The following is a 19,593-nucleotide window of genomic DNA, read 5'->3' as shown; positions in this document are numbered from 1 at the left end:
AGAAACGGAAGCCACGCGATCCACCTTGTCTTAAATGACTCTGGGCACTGGGATAGACCTTCCCGTGAGAGCGAGAAACTTCATATTCTGGAGACCTTGCTTGATCGGGGGGCACAAATCAGCCGGAGAGACGAGCATGGGAACACTTGTCTTCACCTCGCAGCAAAAAGAGGCGAAAGGGAGGTCGCGCATGATCTTGTTTCCTTCGGATGTCCCGTCAATGAGAGGAATCAACTTGGGGAGACTGCCGCAGATATTGTCGCCCTACAAGGCAATGCTGCTTGGCTTCAGCAACTTCTTGTGTCTGGAGCTGACACAGACACCTTGACCTGGAAGAACGCACTCAAGAGCGGTAGTATCGACACTGTGAGCGTCTTGCTCAGGTTTTACCGTAGGTTTTGCCATGAGGGCATCGAGCTCGCACCTATTCCCGGTGAAGTGTACCACCACTATCTCATGTGTGGGGATGTTCCCTTTTGCTACTCTGCAGCCGTGGCCTATCTAAGGACTAGGCACATAATGGACCAAAGCAGCATTAGGATCGAAGTAGATCGAAGTCTTACATGTTTGGAGCTTCTTCAAAGAGGTTGGGAAGATCTCACAGAAACGACATGGGGCTGGTGGCCTTTAAGGCCACCTTTGCCCCAGCTGAGCCCAGATGAAACTTGGATTTGCTGGAAATGCTTCAATGTGAGTAGCTCAACTATCAACTGAGCATTCTACGGGCGCTAAATCAAAGTCTAGTGCAACGGCAAAGAACATAGAGATAGAATACCCTCCCAGTTGGGCGTCGAGATTCGCGCTTTGGTAGATTTTCTCTCAGTGCTAAATCAAGTTGCTGTGGAAAACACAGGTCGGAATCCCCGTCCCAGCAATAATCAATGGGTCATTTCTCCGGAGACGGTCTATAACCTTGACTCTGGCGAGAATATGCTCACGAGACCCCCCGAACATGGAGGTAACGCGCCCTTACGGAGGCCATCGCCCGGCAGCAGAGGCCAAAGTCCGAATGGCCCACGCGGCTTAGATACACCTCTCAGCAATCCTCGTAGACGCCACGTTCCCGAGCCTCAAAGATTGGCAGCGGCTTCGATGACCGAAAAGACTGCGAAATCCTGGAACGCAGGGGGCAACCCTTCAGATGACGAGAAACCAATCTCTGAAGAGCAAGAACCAGGCACCCGAGTGAAGGGCCGTTTTGTCGTCATCAAAGCTGTCTCCTTTCCCCACGACCATATCGAAATTCAAGCAACGACTACCGACTTGAGATTCCTGGATGACTTGCAAACGAAGTATTGGGCTCGATGTAGCACGTTCAAGACCTATCTTTCTATCCATCGATTCCATCACTGGGGGTTTGATAAAGTAAGTTACCAATCGATGCCCTTTGAGCACCTCGCTTGAAACCATAGACAGTCATGGCATTATATCTAAATCAGTACGCATCTAGTACGAACACTTCAACGGCAACTACATTTCTATCGCAAATGGCTGTGCAAGTAGTACGACGTTGCCCGAGGCACCGCACGACTTGGACTACGACTTCAAGCGACTAGCCAACGAGTCTCCTCCGATATCGCAGCCGATATTCTACAGTCACTGCTACGATTGCAAGCCTGACTGCTCTCGGATCAAACTCTTGCACAGCTGTACAAATAACTCTACAGAAAAGTTTGACGAAGAATGCGTCCCTGAGCATAGTGATCGCATGGCCGAGCTGCTGTCACGGGTACCTAAGCGATTCCTCGAATGGCAGCCGAGAAATCTGGACCATGAGGTAGCATACGGGCTATCCTCATTTGAGTTACCGAACGTATGGGGCTTCTGCGTTTACTCAATTCTTTGTTTCTTGTTGCCAGCGATGCTCTTTTGGATATTTTGGTTGTCAATCATGGGCCATGAAGCCGATTTGCAGAATGCTAGTGTACCGGCAACACTAGGAGTAGTATTATGGGTGACTCTGTATCAGAGCACGGCGGGCAAGCGATGGTGTCGGAAGATGCAGTACTAGGTGTTTTTTCTTCGCTGATAACTTTTGAACTCGTTTCATTGGATCTTCGTACTTTTAGAGCTATTCATACTGTGGATAAAGGCAGCTACGCCCCATGATCATGTACTTCATCAAATATCAACTTGTATACATCACCCCGACCTTGTTTTTTCATCTCTTCGTCTCCATTTGTTTACTTCAACAGGTGCCCACCAGAAACAACCCCCTCAGGCTTCTTCCAATGCACCGGCACCCCGCCCCAACTCTCCTCAGCATACTGCTGCTGCACCTTCTTACACGTCCTCAGTCCCCATTCCGTAACGCCCACCATGGCACAGCTCTCAAACATGAAAGCACAGCTGCCCTCGCCCACTTTAGCAGGCTTCAACTCGGCGTTCCGCGCGCCTTCTCCGCTCTCGGCGTCGGGGCCGTGGCCAGACATGGTATTATGCAGGCTCGCGCCTCCGGGGACGAACCCTCCCTTGCCGCCGCGCTTGGCGTCGTAGCCGCCCGTGATGAGGCCCATGAACTCGGACATTGTGTTGCGATGGTAGTAGGGGGGACGGAAGGTGTCTTCGGCGACGAGCCAGCGTGGGGGGAAGATTACAAAGTCGGCGATGGCGGTGCCGGGGACGCCGCTGGGGGCGGAGAGGACGGTGAAGATGGAGGGGTCCGGGTGGTCGTAGGAGATTGTGCCGATGGTGTTGAAGCGGCCCAGATCGTATTTGTAGGGGTAGTAGTTGCCGTGCCAGGCGACGACGTCAAAGGGGGTATGAGGCTGCGTGGCGGAGAAGTAGTCATTGTTGAACTTGACCGTGATGGTGTAGTTATTCTCGCCCTCGTGCGCCGTCGCGCCAAAGTCCTCGTCGAAGCAGGCGACGGGCACCTGGAAGTCGCGCGCGTTGGCGAGGCCGTTTGTGCCGATGGGCCCCAGCTCGGGGAGGGTGAAGTGGCCTTGGTAGAGCTCGAGGGCGTAGCCGCGGGCCGGGCCGGAGGGGAGGTGGACCTGGTATTTGACGCCGCGGGGGATGACTGCGATCTCGAGGGGCCGGACGAGGAGCCAGCCGTGTTCTGTGCGGATGTCGAGGGTGCCCTCTTGCGGGACGATGAGGAGGTCGCCGTCGGCCGAGTAGAAAGCCGCCTTGGAGTCCATGCTGCGGCCCGCGGCGTAGACGTACATGCCGATGCCTTGCTTCAAGGTCGGGTCGCCCGCGCCGGCGACGAGGCGCATGCCGGCGACAAAGTCCCATTCCTTGGACTCGTCATGGTCAAAGGGGTCCCAGCGGAGCTGGTTGGGGATGTATTGAGCGCGGAGGGCTGGGCGCGGGTTTCCGGGGACGGGGCTGTCGTCGGGGCGTACGGGTGGTGGGCGCAGGAGGGAGGATGCGGTAGAGCCAGGCTTGTTTGCTCTCGTGGCGAGGCGCCGTGAAGGAGGTTCCGGAGAGCTTTTTCGGCGTAGAGGCCGTGGGGGGGCCTTTTGTGAGGGCGTTTTGGCCGACCGGGAGGGAGTCGGGGACGGCTTCGGATCTGGGGAGGAGGAGAAGGTGGAGATGTTAGCATATTCCGGGGGAAAGATTGCGGGGGGAAGAGACAGGCACGAGTGGTAAAGCAAAGACGGGGGACTGGAAAGTGAGGTTGTAAACGTACTCGAGATGTGAGTCGAAGCCGACCTGGTAGCGGTATTTCTCCTTGAAATCAAACGTTGTGACGGGCATTGCTACGGGTTCTTTCCTTTGGGGAGGAGGGCAAAGGTTATTAAGATGGATGAAGTCGCAAACTTTTGGTGATGTTTGTCTTGCGCAAAAGGGCTGATGAAAAAGATAAGAAAATATGATACACCAACGTTTCCTCGCGGATACAACGACATTCAAATATCACTGCCGTCCTCCCCGCCTCCCTCCCCCGCGGACCTTTTCTGGATGACGTTTGGGTGAAATGCCATCCAATTCCTCCCAAAGCCGGGCGGGCAACTCGTCCACGCCGGTATCATATTCCGCGTTTGTGTGAGAGGGAAAGGTGCGGCAAGACGCGGCGTCTGCCGATGTTAGCCGGGGTCCGTGCTTTGCTCCCTATGAACCTTGGACCTCTCAATTCCGATTTCCGACCAAGCTTACTCAGGATATTTTGGGTACCGTAAGATGTGTACTTGAAGGAAGATGCCCCGGCCGTTGGTTCCGCTCAATGATATGATTATGAGGAACTTGCACCAGAAGTCAATCAGTCTCAACATGGTCGAGTGTGGTTGATATTCTAGCTGGAGAGTGCGAACTTCATCAAGTAGGAGTTGTCCATCATAGACGCCCTTCATCAAGGTTGTTGACGTAGTAACAGCGACACCCGCGAAATTCCGCGGGGCGCTGTTAGTGCTCTATGGAATTACCCCGCCATCCGTACCCCGCGAACAAGTGAGGGGTTTCCCTTTGACTGTTTGATGGGCTTTTCAGCATCGTTGTTCTTATCTTGTGCCTTAGGGGTCATTGGTAGTGTCCTACCTGTAAGTCTAGACCAGCTTTCTTACGGTAATGTACACATCAGTATCCAGTCAGGGTCTCACAAGCGTGTGGGCTTTCACGTGGAATCACGGTAAGCCGCTACGCAGCTGCGGCGTGCAGGACCCTTGCTCCCCGGGGAGTGGGTCACGATGAATGCAGGCAAGCCGCAATGGCGGACTGTCACTCATATCCACTCAGTCGAACTACACGTTCCTCTCGACCAGACATTTGTTTTTTCATTTCAGATCCAGGTCTTCGAGGTCTTCATGTCACTCATTATTCTGAATGTCAATTGAAGGGATAAGTGGAAGGCCAACGAGTCAATTGAACTGGGTACCCAAGCTATCACCGCCAGACACCCCGCTCAACCAAGCGTTGACTCCATAATCCTCCTAACTTATACACCTCGAAGCCTCAAGCTCCAGAGCAGAGATCCGAACCCATTGACAACCATCCGACGATATCTTATCGCAATATCCCATTGCGCCAAGTCGCCTATTGAGCCAAAGCGAAGCAAGCAGTTTTACCAGGAAGTATTGGACGTGATATGAAGAAACAGACTCAGGGGATGTTTACTCCTCGCCCTCGTTCTTCTTGTTCTTCTTCTTCTTGCCGCCACCGCCGCCGCCGATCTTCTCAATTGCGGGGTTCTTCTGGAGGTGAACAACCAGGCGCGTCCAGCACTCCTCCTTGTCCCATTCAAAGCCTGCCAGGTACGGGTTGTCGAGCTCGTCGTCAGACTTGAGCACCCTTGTTAGCAGTGGTCATGGCATGAGGCTCATTCAGAGTGTGCTTACTCTCTTCTTATATGCCTTGTGAATGGCGTCCAAGGCATCCTTTATTGTTACTCCCTTGAGGTTGCGTGCTGTTACTTCCATGCCGAGAGGGAAGTGCAGGTCAATCTTCTTGACTGGGGGCTTTGACAGGTGCAGCTTGAGGATTTCCTTGTCCTCAACTTGCGATGATGAAGTGTTGATCTTCCTGTTTGGGGTGAGACTTTGTTATTTGATGTGTGGCGACAGCAGCCACCAGAGGATCGGTGGTGGGCGCTATGGCTAATCGCGTGTGCTGAATGAAGTAGAACTTACCATCCTGTCCGTTGTGTTTCCGGTGCGAGCTCAAGCTCAATCTTTTCTTCTTCTGTTGTATTGTTAGTCGTGTCCCGAAGCAGCCGAGTCAAGGGTCAAGTCAGGTGCGGGGTTGAGGTAGTGACGTACCAAGGTCCTTGATGTTGTACACGCCAGGTGCAGCGGCGGAGGATTGGCGGCGAGTCTTGGACTCCTTGGGTGGTGATTGAGAGAGACCCTCGACAGCTGAGTCGACCTTGGTGAGCGGTTCCGTCATGATGGCAGTTGTTTTGTGTGAAGTGTTTGATCAAAGATGATCTTGGTGTGTTGTGATCTGGGTGACATGTTAGCTGAGGTAGCTCCCATGACGCCAATTCAAGCTGAAGCTCAAGCTGAAGCTCCAGCCCTAGAGCTTCTCCAAGCTTCAAGCTCCGAGGTCCAGGAACAGGAGCTCTCGTCCTTCTCTCAATGAATAACGACTGGGAAGGAAAGGGGTAAAGGCGTAGCTACCTTTGTTGAACAGGTGATGTGTGGTTGTGAAATGGATGGTTGGAGGAGAAGTGGGATGAGGAGGGGATTAAGAAGGGAACAGAAGGAGGGGGCAGGAGAGGAGGTAGATGGATGTCGATCCGGTCGGGCGCCTGACCTGGCGTGCGGGCCTGAGGTAAGGAGAGGAGAGGGGAGACGAGGGAAAGAGAGGGGTCCGTCAAAAGTGAAGTATCGAGAAGAGGTATCTGATGTTACGATGTGCAGAGTGAGGCGCAGGAGAATACTTGGAGATGTACATTGGATTGGGGGTGTACTCGTACGTATTTGACGAAAAGTGGTGCTTGGGGCCCTGGGAGTGGTCGGTTTTATCGGACCAGAGCTGGAGCTGAGCGAGCAGTAGGTAGGTAGGTACTTGGTACCGTGCTACCTTCCATTGCTGATTACCTTACTTACCTGACTGAGGAAAGAAGCAGCAAGCTCCCTGCATCGGCCTTGGAGTGGTAGCCATTCCATTGTCGATGCATTACGGTTTCGTCAGACCGGGCGGGGTAACTGCCCATCAATGGCGTCGCCAGACGATCGCGTGACATGGAAGCTCATGAGATGCGCGCAGGCCTGCGACTTGCTGCGACTTGCTGCGAGGGAGGATGGCGAGGAACGGGCGGCAGGTGATGGGTGGTCCGGGCTGGGAGCAGGTGCAGCGCAGGGACCAGGGGGGCAGACCTGAGCTGACCAGGGAAAGAGAGAACCACAACCCACAGGAGCTCCTTCTCTTTGCTCTCTCTCCACTGCCCTGGATGCCTTCCTCCGTGAACTCATTGGATATGAGTTTAATCTGGAAGGTACCACTTTGATGCTGAGGAAGTTACATGCAATCTACTCTTGCCTTGCTTTGACTCCCGTCTTCTTCAATGCCTTCACCTGCTCCTTCCCTTCCATTGCCTTCACTCATACCTTCCAGGAAATGGTACCTGACTGTGTGAGCAAGATGGTCCGAAAGGTTTGGTTGGCTGATTGTCCGAAAAGGGCATGGCGCGGCCCAAGTCGAACAACCACTCGAGGGGACTTCCTGACGGATCGGCTTTAGTGCGGTCTCCGAAGTGCAAAGTCTGGGGTAAAAAGTCTGGGGAAATGGCCAAAATAGTGTAGAGAGCTTGAAGCTGCAGTCTGACGGTCCAGCGACGGTCGGGCCCACTCCTCCCGTCTCATCCCAAACTGCCTACATGCAGCGATGAAAGATGGGTGCCATCAGGAAGAGAGTGTGACTGAGTGAGTGTGTGTGTTTGTGTGTGTGTACGTGTGTGGGAAAAAAGCATCTCGAGATCATCCTGATGCTTCTTTTCTCGCAAGTGAGATTCAACGCAAGATCTCCAGCCTTGAAAGCAGGCACAATTCCAGGAACAGGAGCAGGCGGAACAGGGACACAAGCGCAGCTCGGCGTTTGTTATGGAGTACAGCAGCAGTAAGACCACCGTCGTCGACCCGTCGCTGCGAAAATGAGCCAAGCGAACCGGTTTTCCGCGGTGGGGTCGCCGTTCAGTGTACGCAGTATGGATACGGTGGTACCACAAAACAGCCCATCCCTCACCTGATTCATCACCCCCCAACCTGCCGAGAGTAAGACAGCACGACGGCAACCTGAAGTGCGTTCGAGAGTAGGTAAATTGGGAAAATGGTTTGCTAGCGACGCCCAAGACAGCCTTTGCCGATGGGCGATGACAGACGACATCTGAAATGAGTGAGGTGATTTGCTGGTCTCGTGAATATGCTTTGATGGGGCTTCTGCTAGCAACGAATCGACGGCCTGCCCTCAATCGCCAGAGTTTGACTATTTCCTCACTGTGACACAGTGACACAACTTCCAGCGGGCGATCGAGTGCTCACACCACCCTCCTCATGCTTCGTCTTGGTCCCTTTGCCCCCTCCATTCTCGATGATCCCACCTTCGATATAAGCCACGCGGATCCCAACAGATCCTCTTTACCAACCGATTTCTATAAACAGTTCTTTCCATCCACGAATTGCACGATGTCTGCGTTGATTCAGTGTTTTGTTCTGCTTCGAGCTTTCGTCCCTCGTTGTTCTGTTTCCTTACTCCAGAGCATCCCACCATGACCTGCTCCATGTTTTTCTATACCTGTTTTCTCCCATAGCCGATTCTGGCAGAGTCACAAACACATTGCCCGTATATCGACTCCAACTGCAGCTAGGCGAAGCAACAGTACAGTAGCAGCATGTCGTCACGATCCCCACATTCTCGCGCCAGCTTAGCGTCTCACTTCGTCTCGTCTCGCATGCTTCACACGTCCACGTTCACGCCCGCATCGTTTCTGTGTCTATTTCAGTTTCTCGCTTTCTCTCTCACAATTTTCCACGTCCTGCCGGCATTCCTCGTTCCCCGCTTTCGCTTCCGCCCGTCGTGAAGACTCCACATCTCAAGCACGCTCAGCAAGACCATGTCCACTTTCGTACGCCCCCGTCACCTGTCCGATTGTCCGATCAGAAACGCATTTCCGGTGCCTTGAAAGCCGTCCTACGCCACGCCAGATATCTCTCGGAACAGCAACTTGAATTCCACCGTTAATGTGAAAAGAACCAAACGTACTGTACTGCACTCTTTGACTACCTCGCGACCTCACCCTAGGATGATTCGGTGAGTATACAAGATTCCCCTCTACTAATGATTCAGATGGACCATCCGCCGTTCCGAAGACATCGACTCCCCCAAGCATGAAGCGAGCATGAACGCGATGCACTAGCGGCACGGCAAGACCCACAACGCCAGTTGCGGATGCCCCAGCCATTTGCGCTCCCACACCTAGGTACTTTACCTTACGGATAGTCGCCAGTCCGTTCCAGTCCCACTCCGATCCGCGTTAGTGATCACCGGTCACCTCACTCGCCCTCCCGGCGTTCCCCGTTTGAAGAAGATACGGATAGCGTTGAAGATGAATAGTTATGAAAAGGACGAATGAGTGTATGTGAAGAACATCTGGCTCCTAACAACGTTACTAACGCACATATGGTAGGTCGAAGCAAGATGAGCTTGGTGGTTCCAGCCTTTGTATCTAGAGTCTAGACAGCATGCGCCGAACCCTCGGAATTCGACAACGAGACACCTTCCCTACCCAGACAACTACATCGAAACCTCGACACCGTCAAGCGACGAGTCGCCCTTTACAAACGAAAGACCACATACAAACAATACATCGCGTGGGCATAAATGGTTGAAGACGAAGCACGAACTCTTGATGGAAGTAATGCTCAAAGCTTGAGCTCGGAGCCACGGAGATGAAGGGCCCGGGGCCTGATGAGAGCGGAGGGATGCATGGGCAGATGGTTTGGGAAGATGGGAGCTTGGAGTCCTTGGGTCGTCCATCCAGAGACGGGCAGACACCTCAGCTTGTGTGCTTCAACCGATAACAAGCCTTATCTTATCGCAGTCAAATCAACCCCGCTATCTTATCTCCCTCATCGCATCTTAGTCATCACTTTAGTGACTCCATCATCCCGACCTTGTGCCCCTCGGTACCCCTCTACTGCCAATGGGATGAGCATTCCATCCGTGCCGTCCAGTGTCCAGTTCCTGCCACGGAACCCCGCCCCGGGCGTTTGCTTTGCTTCATGTGAACTTTGTCCCCGAGCAACACTGCCTTCGACCAATCACTTTCACCCTTGGCTGCTACCATAGTCCGCAACCACCCAATCGCACTTTTCCTGCGCTCCATCTCTGGATCCCATCTGCGGACCGGGACCGCCATCTCATATCGGGACGTACCCGGCTGACTATCCGTCGTTGCCATGTCATTTGTCACCGTCGCGGCGGCGACCCTGCCCAGTGTCCCCTTGGACTTCAAGGGAAACCGCGACAGGATCTTAGAGTCCATTCGCATCGCCAAGGCCCAAGGTGCTACACTCAGAACCGGCCCAGAGTTGGAGATTCCGGGCTATGGATGTCTTGATCACCACCTTGAAGGTACTTACAACCAAATTTTGGCGAGCTTTGCGAGAAGTTGCTTGTAGGCATGAGTATGAGCTAACAGCCTGCCAGGTGATACTTTCCTCCACAGCTGGGAAGTCCTTGCTGAGATCATCAGCGATCCCATCTGTAAGGATATGCTGATTGATCTTGGTATGGGATGTCGCCATCGCAACGTCCGTTATAACTGCCGCGTTCTCTGCACATACAAGCACATCTACCTCATCCGGCCAAAGGTACGCTTTCCGTCCCATCACCCCTTTCTGAACCCCTTGAGCTCACATCAACCAGCAAAGTCTGGCCAACGATGGCCTCTATCGTGAAGCGCGGCACTACACGGCATGGACGAAGCTCCGGGAGGTCGAGACCTACTATCTAGAGGCCGTGGCCGCCGCGGTCACCGGCCAAAAGACAGTCCCCATTGGTGACTTGATCCTCAGCACGCTCGACACAGCCGTGAGCTGTGAGACTTGCGAGGAAATGTTCTCGCCCCTGAACCCTTCGACATTTCTCGGCCTCAATGGCGCCGAAATCATCCTCAACAGCAGTGCCAGCCACGCTGAGCTGCGAAAGTTAAAGACACGACTCGATCTCATCTCGAACTCGACGCGGAAGCTTGGTGGAATCTACGTATATGCCAACGCGACGGGCGTCGACGGTGAGGCGCGCATGCTGGTATGTCTCCACTAAGTAGCTATTAAAAATTCTGGCAAATGAGTACCAGCAGCTAACTCGAAAGCCAGTTTGACGGATCAAGCATGGTGCTCGCCAATGGCAAGGTCTTTGCACAATCCTCACAATTCTCTCTGAAGCCGGTTGAAGTCATCACCGCCACCATTTCCGTGGAAGAAGTCAGAAGCTATCGCTCCAGCATCTCGCGAAACGTGCAGGCTGCTGCCCAGCCCGACTTCCCTAGGGTCGACTGCGATTTGCGACTGACGAGACCCGCCGACGAAGTGTATCTATCAGATCACCTGCAAATCGCAAAGGAGATCGAGCTTAAGATCCTCGACCCCATGGAAGAGATTGCCTTGGCTCAAGCGGTCTTCCTCTGGCAGTATCTCTGCCGCACAAACTCCCCTGGCTACTTCCTCGCCTTGAGTGGTGGCCTGGACTCCTCGACAGTCGCGCTCTTCGTCTACAGCATGGCCAAACTCGTGCTTCAGTCCATTGAGGCCGGAGAGATGTCGACGTTGGATGATTTGAGACGCGTCACTGGTGACAAGACGTTCATGCCTGAGACACCGCAGGAAATTGTATCGCGCTTACTGCACTCGTGCTACATGGGAACTGTCAATTCAGGAGATGATACTCGGACAAGAGCCCGCTGCCTCGCAGAGGTCCTCGGGGCTTACCACTCCGACATCTCGATCGATGAGGCGGTCCAAGCCCATGAGGCTATCATTGAGAAGACGCTCAACTTCAAACCCCGGTACGGTGTCGAAGGCGGTAGTCCCGCCGAGAATGTGAGTGACTTCCCGGAAAGATGGGTGTGAAGATTGTACGAGGTTCTGACAGTGGATCTAGCTTGCGCGTCAAAACATTCAGGCGAGAAACCGCCTCGTTGTCCAGTATGAGCTGGCGCAGTTATCCACGACCGCGAGACAACTCCCAAGAGCTGGCGCAGCGCTTCTTGTCTTGGGCAGTGGCAATGTCGACGAGAATCTGCGCGGCTATTACACCAAATAGTAAGCCTTAAACCCCACGTGCCTCCGTCTAGAGCACATTGAGCTTACCAGTACCAGCGACGCATCGTCCGCAGATATCGCGCCACTAGGGAGTATTTCCAAGACGGACGCCAAGAACTTCCAAGCTTGGGCCAGGGATCAGTGGGGCTTGCCCATCATGTCCGAATTCCTTGAGGCTACACCGTCAGCAGAGCTTCTTCCCCTCTCTGCCGGAGTCCAGGATGATGAGGCAGACACCGAGATGGGCCTGACATACAGGTGAGGACACAAGACGTTTCCAGTAATGGCTTCAAACATTGATCATTCTTGCAGCGAACTCTCCAAATTTGGTATCCTGAGAAAGGTGCACAAGCTCGGCCCGTGGTCAACGTACCTTCGTCTCCTCGGAGATTGGAAGGAGAGGCCGGGCTACGGTCCCCGCGAGATTGGCGAGCGCGTCAAGAGGTTCTTCCGCTTCTACTCGATGAACCGCCACAAGGCCGTCATCCTTACGCCCTCGCCGCATCTCTCGGCGTACAACCCCGATGATAATCGTCACGACCTCCGTCCGTTCTTGTATGTCGTCAACTGGCCGTGGCAGTTTTCCAAGATTGATGCTCATGTCGAGGAGCTTGAGAAGAAGATTGCGGATAGGGCGAGGCCGGCGGACGTCCAGTTTGAAGCGCTCGACTAGGAGACGAGACGCGAGCTGCTGGATGAAGCTCATAGACGGATGGCGGGTTGAGAAAGTGAGGTTTGGTAGATTTTTGTGAAACAACGGACTCCCAGGCAGATTAACAAGAGAAAGAGAACCGGTAATTCTACATGTTACTCACTCAACTATGCAAAAGCCCTGGCAAGAAACTCAGCAACCAGGCTCGCATTCCGGCCTCTCTTCAACATCGTGAAATGATTCGCCCCAGAGATACGATCAACAAAGGTATTGTCTTCGCCCCCAAGTATCGCCTCCCACCCATTCGGCCCAAAACTGGTCCTATTCTCCAAGAGCCATCTCATCTCACGAGGGTCGTCATCACTGTATTCCGGGCGAGGATCCTCGGGATTCTTGCAGACACCGTCCTCGGCCCACAGCAGATAGGCTCGCGGCGGCGGCAGAGGCAGAAGGTTCTCTAGGCCCTCGCCAACTTTGAAGCCCCTGAGAGCCGTCTCCCAGGGCACAGCGACGTAATTGTCGAGCGCTTCCACAAACGCCAAAAAGTGCGCTAGAAGCCACTCGGGCGCCTTGCTACCTCCTCCCCCTGCTGCGCCGTGGGGGTTCTCCGAGCCGAAAACGTTTTGGGCGTCGAGGAAGTCGTATAACCGGGGCGGCAGCTTTTCCAACCCGATGGGGCTGGGCGAGTCGATCAAGACGAGCCGGTCGACGCGATGGCCGGCTCTGGTGAGCATGAGGGATACTTCGTACGCACAGATGCCGCCGGCGGACCATCCTCCGAGGTCATACGGCCCCCGCGGCTGCCGTCGCAGGATCTCGGACACGTAGAGCTCGGCTAGGCCGCGGAGGCCGAATTCGACCAGGTGTTGAGCATCCTTGAGCCAGGGACAGTTGAGGCCGTAGACGGCGATGTCGCCGTTTGGGGAAATGGGCGGGAGTGAGGCGTATGAGGTGGCGGAGCCGGAGCCGTCGGGGAGCAGGAAGAGCGTTGAGCGCGCTCGTTTCGGGTTGCCTTGGAGAAGTGTCGAGGTGGCTCGGAAGTGGTGTAGTAGACTGGGGGCATACGGAGGTGCGCGTTTGATGTCTTTGTACTCGTCACTGTCAATCTTGCTGTCCTCGCCGTCGCTGGGGAGGGTGGTGGATGATGTGTCTGGTTCGCTTTCGGTCGGGGGGCTGCCGGCAGCGCTGGTCCCGCTATTGCTGCTACTGCTGCTGCTGCTCGTTTGGCTGATGGTGAACCCCAAGAATTTCTTGAGCTGGCCGAGTGTCGGGCACATTATGAAGGCGGAGGAGTCCACGTCGATGCCAAGGTCCTCGCGCATGCGGCCTGTGAGGGTTAGGGATAGCAGTGAGTCGACGCCGTGGTCTGCAAAATCTAGGTCGTCGTCGTTGAGGTCGCTGAGGGAGAGTCCGATTTCCTCTGACAGGATGCGAAGGAGGGGCCTCAGTTGGGACGATGTATCATTTTCTGCTGCTGGCGGTGGCAGAGAGATGCCACCGACCGCAGGACGAGATGAAACGGGTCTGTCTCCTGGTGCTTCCGAAGAAGGGTGGTGTATCTGGGATGGCTGTGGTCTTTCTCGATGGCCTCGAAGTGCTTCTGGAGGTGTAGCTCCAGGTGGAGGTAGCACGGTGTTGAGAACGCGCCGCGGAAGACCTTGGAACTGTTGGATATGCACGTCAGGACGAGGATCAACGGTAGATTGTGGTCAAAGAAGAAAAGGCTTACCGTAATATCGCCGTACACACCGATGACGGTGCTGTTTTCATCCAAAATATACAAATCGCCAGCATACTTGGTGCCATCGACAGGCCTCATATGAATGTAGGTCCGGTAGGTGGTGCCCTCTTGAAAGTCTTTGGCCAGCTTCATAGACTTCCATCCATGGTTCACATAGACGTAGTCGCGCGGTGTGGTCTGGTGGCAGTTCATAAGGAACCCAGTCGTCTGGCCGCAACTGTCAATCCACAAAGGGTTGCAGTAGAAGCCCCCACGAGGGCCGCGGAACCGGACTTTGGCTGTACCCTCGAGGTCTTCACTGTGCAAAACGACTTCCCGTAATCCCTTGAAGCCATCTTGTTGGTAGTCGACCAGCGAGGAAAAGACCTTGTAGATCATACCCGTCGCGAGTGTGCTGTCCAGTCCCTGGGTCGCTCGGCTCTCGAGATACTCGATACTGCGTTTGATCAAGTAGGCCTGGCGATCCCATTCCGCTTCCCAGTCTTTGGGGTTCTCGAAGCGCAGCTCGCAGTCGACATGCTTTGTGCCGAGTCCATCGTGATGAGAGCCACCGCTTCGGATTGTCATGGACGCTGTCAAGGTGTCGATTCGATACTTCACCTCAATACAGAACGGCGTGGAAAGAGATGTGCCGCTAGCATCTTCTTTGAGAATGAGAGGCTTGTAGACTTGCATGTGATGAACATTGACTGCGTAGCCCACCAAGTCTGAACGGTGCTGTTTGAGGATGTAGTTGCCCAGGGTAAGGCCAACGTCAGCATAGAGAGAGGAAGTGCAGACTTTGACGCCATTGACGAGATGGCCATGGGCAATCTCAGCCAGCAAAGGACTAGCAAGATCTGACTCGGCTAGAAGCGTCAAGTCCTGGTCACGAAGAGTCTCCCGCACAATCTTTTGAACAGAAGGGGTCGAAAGGGTGGAGATTGAGGATGCCGTGACTGGGTTGTGCGTTGAGGTTGGGGCGTCACCCTTCGTGAGTGACCAATCGTGAACATATTGAATCCAGTAGTTCTTGTGATCCCAGCTGTAGGAAGGAAGCCGCAAGACTTGGTGACATGCTGGGAAATCTCGGTGATATTCGTTCCAGTCAACAGCTAGCCCCGCGTTGTATAAGTTGCCGAGGCCATCAGAAAGCACCCGCCAGGGATCTTCCGTACGACGGAGGGAGGGGATCGCCAAAGTGTTTTGTCCCAGACTTGCCTTCAAGAAAGTAGAGCAGACGGTGTGAGGTCCTATCTCAATCCACAGGGTGCTTCCACTGGCGCTAATCAAGCCCTCGCGCTCTGCAACCTTCAAAGCCCCTTCGAAATTGACTGTCTCGCGGCAGTGGCGCTGTATGTGGAGTGGGCCTATGGAACCATGATCTCCAGGGCGAAAGATGGAAGCCTCAAGGGCGCAGAGCACAGGGATCTGCGGAGAGTGGAAGATCACTCGGGAGGCCGCTACATCGAGGTCGGAGAGGATAGGATCCACCTGAGCAGAGTGGAAAGCATAAGGAACCTGAACGCGGGTTGCCTTGATGTTGTCCGCTGCAAGGCGCTCGGCCAGCTGATTGATATCGGCGACCTTGCCACTGATGACGACCTCTCGTGGCCCATTGATGCAGGCCACCTCGTGAATGTTGGCGTTCAAAAACTGTCGGATCTGCAAAACCGATGCTCGAACCGCGAGCATTGCGTGGCTGCCTGCCTCGCAGTTGTCGAGAAGCAGCTGCGCTCTCGTGCCCGTGAGGTAGATGGTATCGCTGGCTGAGAGAACACCAGCAACATTGAGCGCGGCATAGTGTCCGAGACTGTGCCCCAAAACGAAGCTTGCCTCAATGCCAAAGGATTTCCACAGCTTCGCTAGAGCCATCTGTAGGCAAGCCAAGCTCAGCTGGATCTCGACGGGGCTCGAAGACTCGACCTCTGCCTCTCCGGTGATGAGCGGCAAAATCGAGGGGAACCCTTGAGATTGGCCGATACGGTCATAGGATTGGATTTCTGACCGGAGGAGAGAGAAAGAGTTGAAGTACTCTTTGCCCATTCCGCTGTACTGCGCTCCTTGGCCGCTGAAGACGAAGCCGACTGAAGGAAGTGCGACTGGCGTTCTCTTCACCTCTTGACGTCGAATTGCTGCGTCGAGCTTATGTAGTAGTTGCTCTGTTGTCTGAGCGCTCAATGCTATACGGAAATGATGGTGGATGCGCCTTGCCGTGGTCGTATACGAAAGCTTGGTCAGGAATTCGGAGTTCTTCTCTACTTGTGCCTGCTCAACAAATATCTTGAGGTTTTCGAGGTTCCTCTTCAGCGAGCCAACCGACCGGGCTGAAATCGCAACGACATGCGTAGTCCGAGGGTCAGCGAGACCCCGGTCATCGGCAAGTGAGATTGGTGCATCCTCGAGAAGTAAAGCCGAGTTGCCTCCTGCTGCGGAGAAGTTATTGACAAAAGAACGACGGATACCCTTTCCCCCAGCCGGACGGTTCCAGGGCGTGGCAGCTTTCGCAATGTGGACATTACGTTCCGCAAGGTCGGTCGGGAAATGGTGGTTGATCTTTGTCTTGATGCCGCAGTGGGGTGGAATAGTACTGTTCTGCAACATGAGCAACGTCTTGATTAGTGCCACCACGCCAGATGCAGACTCTGCGTGTCCGACATTGGCTTTAGCTGACCCAAGATGCAGGCTCTGGTCAGGAGAGCGACCGCCTCGACCACTCGTCGGAGCGAAAGTCTTCAAGACAGACGACATCTCGGTCGCGTCACCGGCTTGCGTCCCTGTGCCGTGCATCTCGACGTAGCTGACATCGTATGGGTCGATTCCTGACTCTCGGAGGAGCTTGGAAAAGATGTATTCTTGGGCTCCTGCATGAGGTCTTGTGATGGACACCGCTTCGGCAGAGTGATTCGTGTATGCTCCCGCAATCACTCCGAGGATAGGATCGTTGTCTGCCTCGGCTTCTTCGAGCCTTTTTAGGACAACAGTGCCTACACCATCCGCGCGGCAGTAGCCGTCGGCACCATCGTCGAATGTGTTGCAGTTCCCTGCCGGTAATCAATTAGCCATGCTCTGTACTTTTCCCCGGTCTCGGGTCGGACTAAGAATTGGGCACCCACCTGTTCTGGACAGGAAATGACCTCGATCCAGGCCGGCAAAATTATCTGGGTTAGTCATGACATTGGTGCCACCGGCGATTGCCGTATCGCAGTCGTTTCTCCAAAGAGAATTGCAGGCCATGTGAATAGCCGTAAGACTCGATGAGCATGCCGTGTCGATGCTGGCACTGGGCCCGCTGAACTTGAAAAAGTAGTTCAGTCTACCCGGGGTAAAAGCCCGGTTGCCACCTGTGGTAGGAATGTGTTAGCAAACACACGTCTCTTCCAGATAGGCACCGGAAGAATTACCAGGAATAAAGTAGGTATCGACATTCTGTCCGCTATTGACTTCTCTCCAATCATCACTCGTCATGCCATAAAAGACGCCCACTCGATCTCGTTGCGTCGATGGTGTCCGATCTGGGACTATGCCGGCCATCTCAAGAGCTTCGTAAGCCGTCTCCAAAGCCAACCTCTGACCTGGGTCCGATTGTTCTGCCTCCTTGGGAGAGATGTTGAAGAACTTGGCATCGAATAAGCCTGGCTCCTCAATCCAGCATCCGTTCATGACTTTGCTGGTATTCTTCCGACGACCCGTTGCATCGTGGTGACTTACGGCATCGAAGCGATCCTCGGGGATCTGTCGATGAACGTCACGGCCCTGATAGAGTACATCCCAGAACTCGTCGAGGTTTGCTGCGTCGGGAAATCTTCCAGACATCGCCACGATTGCAATTTTGGAGTCATGTGGCCGGCCTGAGGCGACTCTCGGCGGGTTTTCTGCTCTTTGGAATGGCAACGATGTGGGCTTGGCGATGGAGGAATCCACGCTGCAACCTCGAGAAACTGATGGCTCCAAAGTCGACAAGATGCTGGTGCCGAGGCTAGAACCGATAGAGCGGAGGACTTTGTGGGTGGTTTCTGTGTCGGCTAGGACGCTGGCCACTGAGTCTGAGATTGTTGTGATGTTCAATGGAAGAGTGAGCATGTCGTCGACACAACTCCGAAGTAGTTGGGGTAGTTGTAAAGCCTCCAAGACTTTGCCGCTTGCCCCAGAGATAACCGGAATACGGGACGGGAAGGTGCAGATTGGCCCGGACGCCACAAATATCTCGTCGATATCAGTCTCGGTGTAAAGATGCGGGGCGTGGTATGGCGCGTGAATAGGTACAGACACGGCGTCCTTCGGGGAAGCAAACAGAGCTTTTGCTAACTTGTCAAGCACAAAGGGAGGGCCGCTGATGGTAAGATGGTGTTGGGAGAATGAGCTAATATAAGGAGCAGATGTAGAAGCCAGCCCCTGATCCAAGCATTAGTGATTTGAGCTGCTGAGAGAGGATCAGGATGGAGTCTGGAGATGACTTACTGCATCGTCTCTAAACCTCCTCAGAGTATCCTCGGCCGAGGTCCTCGGAAAAACTGACTCTGCAACGGCGACAGACCAGCTAGAAAAGTCTTTTGTCTTGACTGAGGCAGCATCGAAGAGCTTTGCAGTGTGAAGCACGCGCAATCCCAGCCGAAACGCGACACGAACGGTGTCGACACCGGCGGCTAGTAAGTCACTCAGAGACTGCGAGCAGCTCACTGCTGCGGCTGCAAGAGAGCCGACACATAGTCCTGCTACATAAGTTACATCCGCTCGAGGGTATGAGCGACCCTGACGATCATAGAATCTGGGGCGGAGAATGTCAGCACCTGTTGTTCAGACCTAGCTTTAGGGAGGAGATCGAGTAATTTGTCGTATGTTTTGCTAGCTTCCTAGAGATTTCGTGGCGGACGTACTGTATAAAAGCACATAGCTGGTAAAAGCACGCAAGAGTGCTCTCCAAAGTCGGGTTCTTTGTGCCTTGTTGAAACTTGGAAACAAGATCTCCAACATCAACGAAAGGAGGAAAATACTGCCGCACAGTGACGGGCAAGGAAGAAATCTCCTTCTTAAGAGCAAAGTTTACCCGGTCGATGAACGCTGTCAGGTATGGGCTACTCTTATTCAAAAGCAGTTCTTGTAATGCTGGCGCGAACCTGGCGGTCTGATCTCCAAAGAGAAAGATTTCGCACAAGGATTCTGTGATACTTGTAGAACCCATATTGTCTTGAATGAGGCCGACCTAGATGTCGACGAGTAGTTCAGACGAATGTTGAATGCTGTCGAGAAAGTTGAGGAAATGACTGAAAGGTGTGTACAGGATCTCGTTCGCGTGCGGTCTCTCGTAGGCTTTTGGTCTTCACAGGAAAGGACAGGTTTTGAAATATCCCACGAATGGGGGCAGGATTACATACCCACGAAGATAAATAAATCATTGATGACGAATCATGTCGTGCAACTGATTTCTTGTAAGTCGCCTAGGTATCTCATCCTGAGCGGATACATTCATCTGACCGACCTGCTCGGGTCTTGATCCAAAGAGCTTAGCTGTGAGT

The 19,593-nt window shown here is 54.0% G+C and overlaps 5 protein-coding genes across 5 annotated transcripts; 2 read left to right on the top strand and 3 right to left on the bottom strand.

Moving 5' to 3' along the window:
- Positions 1 to 2,183: 2,183 nt before the first annotated feature.
- Positions 2,184 to 3,705, bottom strand: N0V96_012091 (uncharacterized protein; the record flags this gene model as incomplete). Its single annotated transcript, XM_065759499.1, has 3 exons — positions 2,184 to 3,307; positions 3,351 to 3,517; positions 3,638 to 3,705. 3 exons carry the CDS (start codon positions 3,703 to 3,705, stop codon positions 2,184 to 2,186), a joined length of 1,359 nt encoding a protein of 452 aa, XP_065611882.1.
- Positions 3,706 to 5,054: 1,349 nt separating this feature from the next.
- Positions 5,055 to 5,826, bottom strand: N0V96_012090 (uncharacterized protein; the record flags this gene model as incomplete). The annotated part of the gene is made up of 3 exons (XM_065759498.1): positions 5,055 to 5,222; positions 5,280 to 5,437; positions 5,700 to 5,826. 3 exons carry the CDS (start codon positions 5,824 to 5,826, stop codon positions 5,055 to 5,057), a joined length of 453 nt encoding a protein of 150 aa, XP_065611881.1.
- Positions 5,827 to 9,839: 4,013 nt separating this feature from the next.
- On the top strand, positions 9,840 to 11,513 carry QNS1_3 (glutamine-dependent NAD(+) synthetase; the record flags this gene model as incomplete). Its single annotated transcript, XM_053193742.2, has 4 exons — positions 9,840 to 10,014; positions 10,090 to 10,253; positions 10,309 to 10,692; positions 10,761 to 11,513. 4 exons carry the CDS (start codon positions 9,840 to 9,842, stop codon positions 11,511 to 11,513), a joined length of 1,476 nt encoding a protein of 491 aa, XP_053048687.2.
- A 349-nt stretch (positions 11,514 to 11,862) lies between these two features.
- QNS1_2 (glutamine-dependent NAD(+) synthetase) lies at positions 11,863 to 12,378 on the top strand (the record flags this gene model as incomplete). Its single annotated transcript, XM_065759497.1, has 2 exons — positions 11,863 to 11,963; positions 12,018 to 12,378. 2 exons carry the CDS (start codon positions 11,863 to 11,865, stop codon positions 12,376 to 12,378), a joined length of 462 nt encoding a protein of 153 aa, XP_065611880.1.
- Positions 12,379 to 12,524: 146 nt separating this feature from the next.
- PKS12 (polyketide synthase pks12) lies at positions 12,525 to 17,893 on the bottom strand (the record flags this gene model as incomplete). Its single annotated transcript, XM_065759496.1, has 3 exons — positions 12,525 to 13,800; positions 13,860 to 17,121; positions 17,482 to 17,893. The coding sequence occupies 3 exons, from the start codon at positions 17,891 to 17,893 to the stop codon at positions 12,525 to 12,527; spliced, it is 4,950 nt and encodes a 1,649-aa protein (XP_065611879.1).
- Between the last annotated feature and the right edge of the window lie 1,700 nt (positions 17,894 to 19,593).

This window comes from Colletotrichum fioriniae (genome assembly GCF_027942845.1).
Source record: "Colletotrichum fioriniae strain IMI 355084 chromosome Unknown scaffold_21, whole genome shotgun sequence".
NCBI classification, from domain to species: domain Eukaryota; kingdom Fungi; phylum Ascomycota; class Sordariomycetes; order Glomerellales; family Glomerellaceae; genus Colletotrichum; species Colletotrichum fioriniae.
This window is presented reverse-complemented; position numbering and strand designations above follow the sequence as displayed.